The 17,349-nt window shown below is 42.9% G+C and overlaps 1 protein-coding gene across 1 annotated transcript in view; it reads left to right on the top strand.

Annotated features, from left to right (window-relative positions):
- Nucleotides 1-1,036: 1,036 nt before the first annotated feature.
- Nucleotides 1,037-17,349, top strand: part of LOC116256619 (polyadenylate-binding protein RBP45-like) — a 30,765-nt gene continuing 14,452 nt past the window's right edge. Inside the window, exon 1 of the mRNA XM_031633015.1 lies at nt 1,037-1,366. Coding sequence (XP_031488875.1) covers nt 1,037-1,366 — 330 coding nt within the window. The remainder of the gene's footprint in view (nt 1,367-17,349) is intronic.

Below are 17,349 nucleotides of genomic sequence, written 5' to 3'. Positions count from 1 at the left end.
AGCCAATGCAGTAATGATGGAGTGATTAGAGTTTCTTGCTCTAATCTCCACATAAAAGGCACTCGAAAAAGCAAGAACGGAAGGGGAAAATGCAGGAAAACAACGTAAATTCAATAATCAAAAGAAAACTAAGGTTTTCTCAATGCCAATTAGTCTTAATAACAAGAAAAGAGGTTTTTTTTTGTAAGGGGCCTAACCCTGATATCGGAATTGAATTTTTGGTCTACTAAATGAATAAGATTTAAACCCAAATATATAGCAAACTCTAAATAAGCTTAAACAGATCTAAATATAAGATTTACTCTACTCTAGGCTGTTGTGTCCATCTCTTTGGGTTGAAGACTTTGGCTCCTTACAAAGGTGCCTGCTTGGATCGGGTGGAAGGTGAGCAACAATGGGATGAATCGCCCTGGACTCGCCTGGTCTACGTACGTAGAGTAGCCTCTACTCGTTGAGACGAGCCTGCAACAGGATCTGTGTCCTTGCTTGCGCTGTTTGCTCATGGTGTCAAACTTGCTGGTAAACTCAGGCAAATCTAACTCCAGACCATAGGTAGACGGTCTCTCTTGCCCTCCTGTTGGCTGCCTCTTGCTCTCAATTGGTTCCATTCCATTGGATGTTAATGCCAAAATGCCTTGTCTCCAGACTCTACGAACATTGATATGTTATCACCTCGATTGACATGTTGCCGAATAGGCTGAATTTGCCCTCACCAGCGGGTGCTCTTGTTGAATCTGCCCCTCCTGCAACTGGTTTGTCCCTGTTGGTCTTGTGAAAAGGGTTCAATACACGTGAGGCATGGTCTTTGGTTTACAGTCTGGTGGTCTTGTAATCGTGGATGTGAGCAAGTGCCCGAGAACAAGTTCAGGGTATCCTCTGAGTTTGGTCCACCAATAAGAGGCTAAGGAGACCTGTTGGGGCCCACTTCTGAGCCTCGAAGCCTAAAAATCGGAGATATGAGCACCGAACCGGATCGGATTTTGACCCAGTTCAGTATAACATTATAAGTTGGGTCGGGTGGGTGGTTCTAGGTCCCATGAGGGAACCTAGACCTGCGTGCCAGGCCCATGCCCAACGCCTCTCGGTCTTGTGCCCTAACGACCAAGGGGCAGGGGACCCATGGGTTCCGCTTGTTGCAACATTGGCGGTGGCGGCCGGATTTGCCGACAACGGCGGTTCGATGGGGTTGCCTTCCGTCTGGTGTCCCTCAACAAAACCTCTGGTGGCCCAATTGGTGACGGTGTGGATGGCAGAGGCAGCAGGGAAGGGAACAAGCCTCGTCGACTACAAACAGAGTTGCATCCACGATGCCCGTCGGCGCAATGGGCGATGGCTTGAAGGGTCGGGCGCCGTCCCGACGATGCTGGTTTGGTGGCGACGAAGGTAGCAGCATGTGCTGAACGGCAGCAATGGAGCTGGAATCTAGAACGGGTACAAAACTTGGTAGGGGATGATGTTGGTAACCTGGGCGGTGGGCGGCCATGGAAGCCCGGGCACCGGGCCTGGCTGCCGCCAGGTACCCGGTACCCAGCCCGACTCGGGCCCGGGCCCGGGCCCTGAAGAGCTTATTGGGCCCGGCCCTGCCCGATACTTAACGGGTCAGTCCCGAGCTTGATCCCGTCGATGGCCCGACAGGCCCGTACATATTTTTCTTGCCCATTTACGTTACAGTTTCCAATTTCCACTTCGTTTGAATGTTTTTTCGTATTATCCTTTCATTCTTCTCCCCATAGCCGACGTCATGACCTCGCCGACTGCCGTTCGGCTCTGCGAGAGTGAACGCTTTATCGAATCATCATCCTTGTCGTTGAACGCCTCCTCCAGTCCTCCCCGTCACCCTTCGTCCAAGGCTCTGCGATTGTCGTCATCGCCACACCATCACCACCGTCGCCCTGTTCTTTCTGTCGCTCTTTCTCTCACTCACCTGGTATTGGGCCGCCATCACGGGGGACGGCTGATGACTCATCTGACTTTCTCCTTTATCTCCTAACATTCTAGCAACAAGAAAGGGGAAAAGAAACAAGAAAGGAAAGAGAGGTCTGTCTCTCTTCCTTCTCTTCAATTTCTATCAAACTACATAATGGCAGTGAGTCTCACTCCTTTTGTTGTCTGTCTTGCACAACAACCTCGCATAATCTCATCCCAACAGATTGAAGAGGGAACGTGTGACCAAATGACAATGGAGTGTTCCCTTCCAAAAGACGATGAAAACCAGGAGAAGAAAGAACAATTGAAAAAAGGGGGAAAGCTTGAAAGGGTGGAGCGAGACCCTGCAGAAGGCCAAGTCACGCGGATAATTGGGCTGGGCCTCGGGCATAAACTCAAGCCCGAGGCCTGATACTTTATCAGCCCGGCCCAAAAAAATTGACAAAAGTTAAGCCCGTTAGCATTATCGGGCCAGCCCAAGACCCGCCCAGTTATAAACGGGCCGGGTCTTGGGCTGGCCTGGAAATGCTAACAGGCTTAACTTTTGTCAATTTTTTTGGGTCGGCCTGATGCCCAGCCTTAATAATGCCAGCGATACTGAGGTTGTTCGGTGGCGTCCGTGTAAAGTCCAGTAGAATCGGCATCAGTTGGTTAATGTGTTGTCATGCCGCCACATCTGGTTCACTTTCTCCCACACAAGTTCTCCACCATGGTTTGTCTTCTTGTTCAACACCAACCAGAAGATCTTCCTTATTCTTTGATGCATCAAACTGGCTATCAATGTCGTTCATCCTCTTGGTTAGCGTAGATAGGGTTCGATTTTTCTATTTGAACCAGCTTTTCTTCTGTTCACGTCTGTTGTTTGTCGCAAATTTTATCCATTGATTCGATCAGGCGGCACATAATGATCTACAAATTTTTTTCTAAACTCTTTGATTCTTTTTCTTTTGATTTTTCCATTGCAAGATAGTTCCTCAGAACTTCAGTCATCCGAAGATGAGGAGAAATCTTGGTATACCAATTAGGGGTGGGCATCGGCCCGGCCCGTCGGTCCGCTCAGCCCAACCCGGACCCGGCCCGCCCTTTCCCCCCGCCCTCCCGTTGGGTCCCCCCAACTGCCCACACGATGAACAACTGCAGGCGCAACAACAATGACAGAGGAGGAGGGGGAGCGGCGAGGGAGACGGAGGAGGAGGGAGAGGGAGAGGGGGAGCGGATAGGGAGAGGGAGAGGGAGCAGAGAGGGTGTTAGGATCCCGACCCCCACGGGCCAACCCAAGGAGTCGAGGTCCTAAAGCCAAGATTGCCTCGAGGAATCCAGACCAAAAAACCTAAACAAATTATACAAGGAACTACCTGGCCGGACAGGACCCCGGTGCAAACCCAATAGGACGTGAATACACGAAAGGGTAATCCCAAAAACCTATCTAAAGTCAAACCTACTACAGAAAACTACTAGGGATGTGAGGCCATACAAGCGTGCGCGATACAAAAGTACTCTCGCAACTCACTCAATCCAAATCATTCAAACCACACAAACCATATCTATTCGTAACAAACCACACCCAATACCCTAGGTAGGCTCGTCGAATAGCGGTCGTGTCTAGGCCAAGGGCCGTCGAGGTACCGCTGGAATCAACCAAGGCCGAAGCCGGGCTCAAGCAAACACGCAAGCAAATGCACCCGACCCGCGAAACTACAAGGGAGTGAGAGGGCGTTACCGGCCAAGCTAGACTTGGCTGTCAGCAAGGTGGCCACGAGGTGAATTCCTGACCTCGGGCAACGCAGCAACAAGGAGGGGAGGACTCTGGTTGAGGAAGACAACAGATGGATCCCGCTACAAAGTGGAAGCAACGCCGGAAGTCTTCAAGTGGCCGGCTAGGGATGCCAGGCGAGCTGCTGGAAAAGGGCCCTCCTGGCCGTGAGAGAGAGACAGCAGCAAGTGACGTGCTACTGCTGGAAGAGGCCCTCCTGGCCGTGAAGGGGAGGCGGCAGCAAGAGGTGTGCCGGAGGTGAAAGGGTCCCGCTGTGCGTGGGGAGGACCTTCGGAAGGGTAGGGTTCGGTCTAGAACCCGGGAGACCCTAGCTACGGGAATGGAGAAGAGCTCGGTCTAGAGCTCGGGCAGACCTAGCTACGAGGGAGGTCCGGCTATGGATGGCTGGTTAGGTCGAGGTTTAGGTTAGCTAAGTCAAGGCTTGGGGTCAGCTGGGACGAGGGGGACTAAGACTTGGTTTAGGATCAGATGTGGCTAGGTTGACTTGAATTAAGTCAAGACTCTAGGTAGTGAGGTAGGTGAGTGCGGAAGGAAGGTGGCGGCTTAGGTCTAGCCGTGCAAGGTGGGTCCGGGACACTTGGCAACGAAGGGAGTTAGTTGCCTTAGGTCCGGAGGCTACTTTCCAAAATGAGAGGAAAGGAGGTTCATGGGCAAGGGTTGCCAACTTGGGAGAGGCCGACTTAGGGAGGTTGACTAAGGTCGATGCGGTAGGGGCTTGCTGAAAGAAAGCAAGGGAGGATGCGACTAGGAGTTTCCTAAGGAAGGGAGTTGACTCGAGCTGGTCAAAAGCTGCTGGGTTGCCTACGGTGGAGGCTCGTGACCAATTGCCTAGCTAAGAAAGAGGGAGATGAGAGGGACGCCAATTACCAAAAGGTAAGGGTTGGCGTTGGGATTTCCTTCCTAAAGTTGAGGAGGGAAAGGGGCGCCTAATTTCAAAAAGGAAATTAGAGCCAAGAGAGTCGCTAGAGAGAGACTAGCGAATCAGGAATTGATTCCAATTCTTTCCTAAAGGATAAGGAGAGAATTGGCGTTGAGCTCCTTTCCTAACTCGTAGGAAAGGGGAGGGCACGTGGCTTATGCCAAGATGGCAAGTATTCAAATTGAGGCGCGTGGGATCTTCTTCTCTTCTTTGCAATGGACCAAGGGGATAAACACGGTAAGGGATTGGAAAAGCAAGGGCTAAGGGGTAAAGCTGGCTAACACTAAGGGGGAGAGCATGAGGTGGCAGGAGGATTACCTTGAGACCAAAAGTTTAGGACGGTGGGGTAAAGGGAAGGGGGATATGCCAGACTAGGAAGGGTTTCCAAAGGATGACAAGTGGAAACGTGTGGGTCCTACCAAGAGGAAGGGCTGGCTAGCTGGCTCGGTTTAGGTAGGTGGAGAGGTGCTTAGGTGGGGGCGAGCTGGGCTGGCTGGCGTGAAGGAAGGGATTGGATCATGGTAAGGAGGAGGTGGCGCGACCTCAAGGCTTCACCAAAATGGGAAGACGCGTGAAATCACTAAGAGATCGGTGGAGGCTTAGGCGATGGGGAAGGAGAAAACGTGTGGGGCCAGACTACTCGATGAGGGAGGGGCTAGCTGGTGAGGTGGCAGGAGGTGTAGCCTGGGATTACGACACGTGGCGACACCAAGGGCTAGGATGCAAGGGAGATTTCGGTTGACTAAGGAGAAGGCAACAAAATCGGTAAGGGTTGGCGAGGAAAGGGGATCTCGCTAAATTGAAGGAATACGATGGGCTAGGGGAGATTCTTTCGGCTGGGACTGAATCAATCAAGTGGGACATGTGGCTGATTCAACCAGGGAGGCTAAGAGATGGCTGACACGTGGCTAAAGCAAAGGCTAGGATTAAACAAAAGAGAGAAAGAAAAGGGACTTACCAAAGTGGGACCGGCGGCCAAGGATGGTGCGAGCTAGCACCGGCGGCTAGGGTTGAATTCCCTAGTGCGCTCCTCCAAACAAAGACCAGAATACCCCCAACTTGTGATTATGCTTTTCCACGAACATGGGTAATTTGGACCACGCCGGAATTTGTCAAAAGTTTGGCCGGAATCATTTGAAGGTTCACCGGAATTACAGAATTCAGGCCGAGCCTAAAGCATGCGATTAGCGGTCCGAATGAAGCTCAATTTTCGTCATTGGATTCCTTTTGATGGGGCGTCTTCTTCTATGTATTATTTTCTCTGATTTGACGCCCTTTGCTGCACGTTTGCAAGCCTCTTAGCTTGCTGGATTTGTGCGTCTGCCTTGTTCAACCCGAAGGCAGCCGAAGAGCTCTTTTGAAGAGGAACTTGATGGGAACCTTCGAGCGTAGCTTGAGGGTAAGAACTTGAGAATTCCAAGGAGTTCTTGAGATGCGTAAGAAGGGATTTAATTCTGATTTCATCCGTGGGAATAGAGCTTCAAACTCACGGGTGTGCACCGAGGGAATGAAGTCCTCCTTCTAGCCGAACTCAATACTAAATCCAAGCAACGTGTTGTTCACCAACTCTTCTCGTATTCTCAATGTACTAACCTTATTCTCTTGCTAATTTTGACGTCGTATGCTGCAGTAACCAGGTCGCCCAAGCTGTTGCAGCCTTCCCGGGAAGAAGACAGCCTCACAACCTTCTTGTGTTTGAGAAGGAAGGCACCGATCTTCTTCAAAATGCCCGTGGGGTGATATTCGTGGTCCGTTTGGAGACGCCGCGCGCCGGAGCTTGCTGCTATCTTTAGGCCGTATTCCTTAGGTCGAGAGGTAAGGGGAGAAACCAGAAAACAAGGTAGGGAAGAGGAGGGACCTTCAGCTATCAAGAAGATGAAAGTTGATGCATACCCACCGTGAGGGTGGGATGGAAGACGACGCCAAGGGAGATGGCGCTAGGCTAGGGAGACACCGTGAGGACGAGTGGAGGAAGAAGAGTTTGCACCATGGATGAGGAGGGACGCCAAGGAGAGAATGGAGACCACCGCGGGAGAGAGGTGAGCCAAGGGGAACACGAGAGAGAGAGAAAGGGGCATTCCGCCCAACACACCTCCAATCAATTCATTATTTTCCAAAAGCATAACAATTACATGAAATCAATCACTTAAATACTATCCTAATCAACTTGGTTCACAATCCGAACCGGTTCACTAAAGAATCAAATAAAAAACGGAATACAAAAGAATCCAAAAACGTACTGAAATAAACCAAATCTAATGGACGCTATCCGTCCAAAGAATCAAGTCCGTGGATCGTTTTGGATCCACTCTCTTGGGCGCATGGTTGAGCTTGGACCGGCTCAACCCCCATTTGCCTAGGTTCGGCCTAGGTTACCTTTTGTGAACTCGGATTAGGACTCGACCATAGGTTAGACCATTCTAGTTGGGATGAGTCCTAAAAACGGATCAAGTCCACCTTGAGGTTTAAACCTGTTTTGCTCGCGCTTGGCCGTTGTTGCTCCGCCCACTGCAAGAACTCCAAGCTGCGTACTATCCTCTTTGGCTGGCCTAGCTGCCTTGCTGAACTCACGTCCAACCCTTACTAGCCTTGTTGGACCCTCCTTGGTCCTCGGTTCAGCCCATATGAACCTAGTGGAATTTTGGCTCGTATCAGAGGGAGAGCGGGAGCGGAGAGGGAGAGCAGGAGCGGAGAGGAGGAGGGAGAGGGAGAGGGGGAGCGGAGAGGGAGACGGGAAGGGAGAGGGAGAGCAGAGAGGAGGAGGGAGAGGGAGAGGGGGAGTGGAGAGGGAGACGGAGGAGGAGGGGCGGGAGTCGGGCCGGGCCACCGTCGGGCCGACCTATCGGGCCCGGCCCAACGCCGAGGCTTAATACCAATATGATGTAGTGAAAAGTTCGCACTGTAATCCCGCACTTGTGGGAAAAGCACTAGAAAGCAAAAAATGAATGGAAAAATGTAAGAAAACAAAGAGAAATTCAATAATCAAAGAGAAATTAGGCTTTTTTCAATGCCAATTAGCCCTAATCACAAAAAAAAAGACCTTTTTTAAGGGGCCTAACCTTGAAATCCGAATTGAATTTTAGGCCCATAAAATTAAAGGATCTAAACCGAAAAATACAACAGCATTCAAATAAGCTTAAACGAATTCAAATATAAGATCCAGTCTACTGAAGACTATAGTGCATTAGTAATAATTGACTCAACGACAATGAGTACGTAGTGCTTCGTGACATAAACGACACACAAGTAATGGACATGCATTTAGTAACTTATCTTTCAACACATTTTCTCTGTGGCATACATTGTTTAATCATATTCAATCGCTCAAGCAACCAACTAGTTTAATAGAATGGATGCCGATTGATGCTTTACCAAACAACTAGTTTAACAGAATGTGCTGTTTTTGTCCACCGAATCGACTACTTAAAAAAAAAAAAAGACAAGAGTAAATGTTCTCAGCATTTCTTTGGCCAATTAATGAATCACACGTGAAAGAAAGCATTTTCTATCAAAAACTTTGATACCCAATTTTGGCTCTGTTCAGCCTTTATGTGGTGGATCAAATTCAGTATCTTACTCATTTGTGTAGTTAAGATCACTCATAATTCAGGTTCGTTAATTTGTATGTGTCACAAGTCCACACCGAGAGTGATATATGGTAACCAAACATGCATCTGCTCTGTAGTGTTCAATATTAAAGGTCAAATTTTGTCGCCCTCAAGATTGTATATATATCCATCAAACCAGAGCTAGCTGCATATGGTTTAAATGGTGCTATATAGACTGAAAGTTTTGATTTTGAAAGTCTGTCATGTTGACTTAAGAATAGGAACACTGTGTTGTTGAACTAGAACTATGGTCTATTCCTATTTAATTCTTTTGATAATTTGCAGAAATAACATAGACAAAAATTATGATTGTGCCCCAGGTTCAAATTGGAAATTATTCTTACTGCACTCGAACTTATCTGTTTCCTCACTCGTTTAAGAATTCTCCTGTTATAAGAGTACCACTTATTGAACTGGGTCCAGGTCCGATCTGGACCAGATTAGGTTCAGATCTAACCCATATGACAACCAAGTTCTTCAGTATACCAAAGCTAAAACGCGTATTGCATGGGAAAAAGCAAATTACCGAAAATCATTTCTATATCAAATTGCTTTCATTTTTTTTCTGTCACGTGGCCAGTGAAGTTGTATTTTTTCAGAATGCAGCATGTACTAAATCCTTTACTTAGCCTATGCTTATGTACCGTAAGGGAGGTGGGATCTACGTGCAAGTTAAAGTAGCACTGATGTAGTTCTGGACTTTGGGGGTAAGGGAAAGGAATGGGGTTTTAGCTCGTGCCCGAGCAATGGGATCCAGAAAATACCTCTCTATTCAAGTTCATTCAGCTAGGGGTGGGCATCGGGCCTGCTCGGCCCGGTTATAATAAAAAATTATTTTTTAAAAATATAAAACAAGTTTTTTCTAATGTAAAATATATTTTGAATAATAAAGTATATATTAATAAAAATAATTTTCAAAATATAATCGGGTCGGATCGGGCTCCGTCGGGTCGGGCCTGGCCGGTTCTACATTGATGATCGCGTAAAAAAACAAGGAACAAGATAAGTGTAGTACAAACCAGGAAACTCGTTACAACCATTTTGATTGTATATTAGATTCAATTGATGAAGGCTCGGATTTGATCAACCATCGGTCAGTTCTGGTTTGATGTGATCTGATGCAATTTGAACCATGGCAAAATTTTCAATCCGATTTCAAAACTCACCTTCCTCTTTCATAACACAACATAAACCAGCAAAGGTCACAACCATATCAAAGGAAAAGTGTATGACAACAGAGTTGGTTTTACCGAAATGAGACTTAAGTGCCGTTCAAACACCAAGATCTGGTCTAATCTAACCTGCAAATTTGCAACAAAGCTTCAAACTCAAATCAAAATAACATAACTTAATAACAGCAATAATCAATGTAATCATAACACCATAGAGAAGTTGATGTAACTATATAGACGTACTCGTGCATTTCAATGGAGATTCCTAAGATATGTCACTTGAATTTATTCAAACTGATGCTTCTTTGTTTTTTTTTGTAAAGAGTTTTAAATATGAAAAATACACCATATAACATACTAGCTGGTGCTTCCGTAGAGTAGTGATCATGTTGAAGCGATATGCATATCCATAACCAGGCTAAGAGATTGATAATTTGCCAATGGAAATCAATCTTCTCTATTACTAATTTAAAGAAAAAAAGATGAACTAAAAATGAAAGACAAAGAAACCACTACACAATTGAATATAAATGCTTATAGTCAACAAGAAACACTAAATTTGGTCTCTTGTTGCTTAATCTTCTAAGGCACACTGAGCATGCTAAGCGAAAAAGAAAATGAAAAATGCCCTATATAATAAGCTTTGAAGTGCCTATATTCTTACTAACCTAAGTTTACCAAGCAACTCAAATTTAAAAACCACTGAAATTCACCATAAGACTCTTTAGATTTGACTAAAAACCATAACCTTTCATTCACCAAACTTCTCGAAATGACTGAATTTAAAGTAAACAAAGTAAGTACTCAATATTTGATCGACTGTCACTCGATACACTTTGATCGTAGTTGATATTTTTATTTCCTACTCAATGACTTGAATACCATTCTCTACCTTTTTAGATTTTTATAATACAAATTGACTTGACACCCAAACTCTAGCTCGAGCTCAACCCGACCATTTAAACCCGAGCCCCAGCCCAACCTGAACTGATTATTTTTTTTAATACAAAATAATATATAAATATAATTAATCATAATAAAATATTATATTTATATATAAGAATTAATAAAATAAATATAAAAAAATTATCTAACCCACTGTTCGCACCCCACTCCTTTTTCAAGAAGGTCGAAATGCGAGTGAGCAAAATTCTTTTAAAATTGGGGTTTTGAGAAAATTTTCAAGAGAAAGGGATCCGCTCGTTGGTACGAGGTCCAACCGTTCCTGCCGCCTTTAACAGGGGTAATTAGACCAAGGACTAAGGATCATTTGGATCATATACGAGTTATTGATGTAAGTCCTATATGCTTATGCATTGAGGTTTTGGATTCAAGAACCGAAATTCATTTTTTTGAATAAATGAATTTGAATATTGGGGGTTTTCAAGTCGGTTTAAAAACCTTTGTTTTGGTGTTATTTGAAACACATAATTCTTGAGGATTTTTGAAGATTTGGGATTGAGTTCTTTGTTGTGAACTCTAGATGATGATGATCATCTTATGATAAAAATTGATTTTGAACTCTTCTTTTGTCAAATCATGTGATTTGTAGAATTCATTCTTTTGAAAGAACATAGGTTCCAAATTGTTAGAAAACATGTTGTTTTTCAAATGCACTTTGGCCAAAAGATTATGAATGCATTGCTTGTGTTTTCTTTTGAAGTTAAGTGAAGTTTACAAATTCTCATTGCAATATGACTTGGTCACTTTTTGCAACTTAAATTTGAATCACTTAATTTCTTGAGAATGTGCATGTGGTGCCATTGATTTTGAGTGAAAGTGAATGCATGAAACGAGAATGGAAACTATATGGAACATTCATTCTTCTCTCTCTCATAATCCATCAAGATTCATTCATATGAAACATACATTCTTCACTCCCTCATAATCTCTCAAAGTCCGTATTGCACGTCATACAATCTATACATGAAGATTGATTAAAATGTAGGACTTTCTCTATATGTGCTCATTATATGATTAAGCACATGAATTAGAGATGTAGTCCATAAGCTTGAGGCTTGACATAAAATTATCAAAATGATGAAAATATATAAATGATGTCAAGTTCAATCTTTGAAACGAATGGGAGACATGGATGACGTCCACTTTTGTCTCAAAATAGCTAAAAATCAGACCTTGTGTTGATTTAAATAGCTGAAAATTGTGGACATTGATTCCAATAAGGACTTGTTTCTTAGATAGAAACAATGAGTTTTTCAAATCTATTCAAATTCCAGATTTCGTAGTAATGAAATCATCAACTCCTTTGGATGATTCTAGGATGGTTGGTATTTCAAATATGTAAATTTTGATATTCTTAAACCAATTCCTATGAAACATGGTCTGATTTCAACAACATACATACATCTTACGTATGAGTTTGCTGAAATTAAGTAAAAATGAAATGAAAATAATTTATAATCATGCACTAGAAAAATCAATAAAAATGGCCCATTTCCTTAAAGACCGGTTTGGAAACATGTTCCAACCTGATTTTAAGGGAGGAATGTAATTTTTGACAAGAAATCAGATACATATATGTACATATATAACAATGTATACATATACGTACCTTACTTTTCAAAATGAAATTTTATCAAGGGACCGCATGACTCATGAATCATGATGATTCATGGCTGGGTTCTTTTATGTAGGAAGATTGAGAACTTGTTTCAAATCTTCCATACTACCCTTGATTAATTAAATTGAAAGACATGAATCAAAATGACTGTGAATAAGAAAGAAAATAAAACAATACTCAAGCTTATTCGTCCATCATTTCGCCATGCAATGGTGGATCACATTCATAAAAACGTATCCATCCCTTATAGGCATTTTCATCATACGTGATGTAGCAAAATCACTCTCTCACCGTGGGATTCTCATGGTAGGGAGTTCAAAATGGTATTAAGTTGGTTCCTTTGAAAGGGACCTGGCCTTGGGGCCCATTTCAAAATTTGATACTTGGGTTCATATTTAAGAAAAACCGACATATGCATGCATTGTGCATTAACATGTACATTGAAGCGTAGGTTTCCCTTAGCTGGACATCATTCCCAGCCGTAAGCAAATGAAAATAAACCCTCCCACGAATTGCTGGAATTAAAATAAATCAACAATAAGCTAAAGTAGAAGAGAAGTGAGTTAAGATCACCTACCTTGCGGTCGGTCTTGATGTTTGTCCTTCGTCTTCACTTGTTTTCTAACCCAAGCAATCCTAAGCAAGAATCCAACCGTTGATTCAAGCTTAGCAAAGCTAGAATAAGAAATAGCTTGCTTGCTGGAATTTGGAGTGGTAAAGAGGGCTTCTCACCACGAAAATCCTAAGTAAGGGTTCACTTAAGCACCCTAACTTAGCAAAATCAATGGGGAGAATAGAAGAAAGTGAAGAAGAGAATGGAAGAAAAAGGGGAAGGGGGCTTGGACGAACCTCTTCTCTCTTCCTTGGCTTCTCCCTCCTAGCTCCTTGGCTGCAGCAATTTGATAGAATGCTCCAAAATTTCGTCCTCCCCCTTGGTGGCCAAGGGGAGGTTTATATAGAGGAGGAGGTGGGTTCAACCACCTTCTTAACTCACCTTGGGAACTTGCTTAAGACCTTGGGGACTTGTAAAATGAGTTAAATAGACTTTAAATGCTCTAATTGACCATTTCTCAGCCCATTTCCACGAGCTAGGTGGGCTGGGCTAGGTTTGGGCAACTTGGGTTCAGACCTAGGTGACCATTTTGACCAAAATTTTGGACGAAAATGCCCTTGCACAAGGTTTTGCCCTTATTTTGTACTATTTATTTACTTTTTGTTTGAAATCGAGCTTATAAGGTTAAAACCTAGTTACTAAGCTCCAAATGCCATTGAATTATGATAATTAAATTTAAATTTTAATAAAATTTAAAAATTTTATCAAATTTGGTTCGAAAAGGGTATTTTCGTCCAAAACTTGATTGAAAATGGATTTCAACTGAATCAAACTTTCACTTGAGAAATTCAATTTAAATTTGGTATTTGATTCATGCATTTGACAAATTCAAATGTTTATTTGCCTTTCATAAACCATTTTAGGCTTTTTAATCTTAAGTTGACCGCAGAAGGGCAAAATTATCCAAATTGATCAATTTCGACCAATTGACCAAAGTCAAAGCTCATTTGCAAGTAGTTTGACTTTATTTGAGGTAATTTGATAAATTTGGGTCAAGAAAGCTCTTAATTGAGCTAAATTGTACTTTGTCTGAGTTTAGTCAAAGTGGGTTTGGTTCGGTCAAAGTCTATTTTCGTCCATTAATTGGATCATGAGACAGACTTACGTTTTGACTGTGTTGAGTCCATGGTGACCGAACCTAGCTGGAATTGACACCACATTTGAGTGCACCCGGGTCAAACCTACTTGGATTAAGTAGGTTAGGTGAGTTTGACCAGTCTAGTAATTGCTTCCTTGAAAATGATTTTTTTCTTTAATGAAGACCTGGTTAAAGAAGAGAGAGAGACATAAATGTCTCTCTTTTCCTAGGTTTCTCCTTTATTTCTTCTTGAAAATGACTTTTCTTCAATTAATTTGAGAGAAAATATTTATTTATTATTTTTTTTACATGGAGGGGGCATGGCCCCTGGGGGGCTCTTGACCACACGAGCTAGGTGGGGCCCACACGTGGGTCCCATGTAGCATTTTAGACTAAATTAGATCCAATTCTTGGATCTAAGTCAAAATTTGCATTTTGCAATTAGATTTGGATTTCAAATGACATTTGCAATTGAATTTGGACTCGTAATCCTGCATTGGGATTCGTGTATCGGGTTAAATTCACGATTTGAATCTAATTGTTCTTTAGATTCGAAATTGGTTTTGAAATTGTAAATTTTCACAATTCTTTTGTGAAATTTTCACATTGCTTCAATTTTGATGTGGAAAAATTTGAGGTGTTAACAGATGCCCCTCTTTGTTGTTAAGCAAATTGAATAATTTGCTTAATAGCAAAGATTCACGCACCAAATTTTTGCAAATCGTTTGGAAAATCCATTTTTCAAATGATGTTGAACCATCCTCGCTCGAGGGGAAATGCTAGGCATAGACCTGAAATAAGAAGATTTTTCTCCATCTCATTGGGGACTTTGTAGAGGAATTAATGTTGGTTGAAAAATTTTGTAATTGTGAAAGTTTTTGCATTTGATGCTTTGAGAAATTTGCCCTCGATGCCTTCTAAACCATTGGCAAGTGCTTTTTCTCTTCTTTTACTTAGTTTTTCACATACTCGCTTTTGCTTTTGAATTTTGATTTTCTTTTTGAGCCACCCTTCACTCTTGGGAGAAATTCCTCACCACCCCAAAAGCTACTACGGAGTTCCACCGCTTTGGCGGTTTTGTGTAGTTTGCTTTGTGTAATATCAAGTCTATCGGGCTTTCTTCTGAACCCTTGTAACAAGCTTTGGGCCGGTAACTCCTAGACCAGTTGGCCTCAGGGTACCAAATGTAAACACTCCCCGGGCTTACTTGCTCGAATTCAAAAGGCTTTAGGAGACTTAATATAAGCAAAATGTTCATGGATTGCTTTTTAGCTTCATGGCGTAAGCATAGGTCATATGCCCACCCGCGCCTGCTGAGCTTTGAACCAGAGGAACAACTACACTCACCCCGAGCTCATTGCTCAACTCATTTCGCTTGATAGCTTTTTCTAGCATCTTGCCAAGGTCTTTTAGGTGACAAGACTTTTTCTTATGGCATCTCATGCTAGACCTTTACAAATGCCGATTGTCGGGACCAACATTAATTACTATACATTAGTCCCTCAATGTCTGTGAAATTTCTTGCCTATTTCAAGACAATGCCCTTGCAATTGCCCTCAAGACATGGGTTGAGTTTGAAAATTTTGATGCATTTTTGAAACTTTTCCCTAAGGGATACCATGCCCCTTGGTTGGTTTGAAAATTGTTACAAACGTGCTTATCAAAGCACAACTATTTTGAATTTTTTTTTTTTTTTTGAATTGCAAATTCAAGTATAGAATTTTTTGAGATGCAAAGCATTAATTGGATCGGGGATTTCAACCCCATCGGCATCAATCAGTCGATAAGAATTGTGAGGTAGAACCTCTTTGACAACATATGGTCCTTCCCAGTTCGGCGCCCATTTTCCTTTGGGTCTACTCCTGAGTGGAACTATGGATCTTAAAACAAGATCATTTACCTGAAATTTTCTTTCAATGACTGATTTGGCATAATGTCGGGCGACTCTCTTACGATAGACTTCGGCATGCTCTGCCGCTTGTAGTCTTTTCTCGTCTAAGAGGTCTAATTGAGCAAGTCTCTTTTTTTATATTTGCTAATTGGGAGTTCAATGAGAGCAGCAAATTTCATTGCTGGTTTTTGGACATGTAATGGAAGGACAATTTCCGTTCCATATACTAATTCTGCTGGTGTAGCATTGGTGGGTGTCCGAATTGTGGTTCGATATGCCCAAAGTGCATTGTGCATTTTCTCGTGCCAATCTCGGCCTGTTTCAACTGTCCTTTCTAAGACACGAATCAAAATCTTGTTGGTTGCTTCTGCCTGACTATTACCTTGAGGGTAATATGGGGCAGAAAAGTGATGTTGTATTTTGTGTTTGTGACAAAGATTGCGCATTTTCTCATTTTTGAAATGAGTACCGTTATCAGAAACGATATCATGCGGGATGCCAAATCTACACAAAAGATTTTTATGAATGAAGGACACTACGTGTTGTCCTTCGACTGTTTTTAAAGTGATCGCTTCCACCCATTTGGTGAAGTAATCTGTAGCTGCAAGAAAATATCTGTGTCCATTTGAGGCAGGTGGATTGATTGGACCGACTACGTCGAAGGCCCACATGGAGAATGGCCATGGTGAGCTGACCGAATGAAGGTACGCTGCTGGAGCATGAATTGATGGTGCATGCAACTGACATTTGATGCATTTCTTGACAAATTGGTGACAGTCTCTTTGCATTGTGGGCCAATAGTACCCTGCTCTGACTATCTGCTTGACGAGGGCCTGATACCCTACATGTCCCCCACAAATTCCTTCATGGGCTTCTTGAATGACTTCTAGTGCCTCATTTGCATCGAGACATCTAGCATATTCTGTGTTGAATCCTCTTCTGTATAGGATGTCGGCTAGAATGAAATATCTTGAAGACATGTGTCTCAAAACTCTTTGCTCTTTTCGAGACATTTTTGGTGGAAGTGTTCCAGTTTGGAGAAAATCCTTGATGTTCTGATATCATGGTGTTTCTCTACTTTCTGCTTGCAACACCTGTTCTGGTATGACAAAAGATGGTTGTTCGAGTCTTCCAACTTCAAAAGATCTGATAGATTCTCCAGGTTTGAAGGCAATGGTAGAGCCTAAACTGGCTAAACCATCTGCTATTGGGTTAAATTCTCTTTTGACATGTAAGAGTTGACATTCCTCGAACTGTCTTAAGAGGGAAGCTGCTAACTCTTGATATGGGATCAATTTTTATCTTTGACTTGCCAATCTCCATTGACCTGACTGACAGCTAAGAGAGAATCTCCAAAAATGCGAACTCTCTGCACTTTAAATTTGAGCAACATTTTGAGTCCTTGGATTAGGGCCTCGTACTCTGCCATATTATGCGTGCAGGAAAAATTCAATTTGAGAGAGTAAGGAATCATTTCCCTTTCTGGTGTAATGAAAAGTATCCCAATGCCTGCCCCAGCTGTGCTCTTAGATCCATCAAAGTACATCTCCCAAATCGGCTCTGGTTCAGTTGTCAGGATTTGCTCATCTGGAAAATCATCATTTGTTCTAATTTCTTCATATAGAGGAAAATCTGCCAATTGGTCTGCAATGGCTTGCCCCTTGATTGATTTTTGTGACACATATTCCAAATCATATTGCATCAGCAAAACCTGCCACTTTGCTATCCTTCCATTCAGAAATGGCTGTTCGAGGATATATTTGAGTGGATTAAGTTTGGATAAAATT

Source organism: Nymphaea colorata, chromosome 6 (genome assembly GCF_008831285.2).
Source record: "Nymphaea colorata isolate Beijing-Zhang1983 chromosome 6, ASM883128v2, whole genome shotgun sequence".
Lineage (NCBI taxonomy): Eukaryota > Viridiplantae > Streptophyta > Magnoliopsida > Nymphaeales > Nymphaeaceae > Nymphaea > Nymphaea colorata.
Note: the sequence above shows the minus strand (reverse complement) of the source record. Positions and strands in the feature narration are given on the sequence as shown.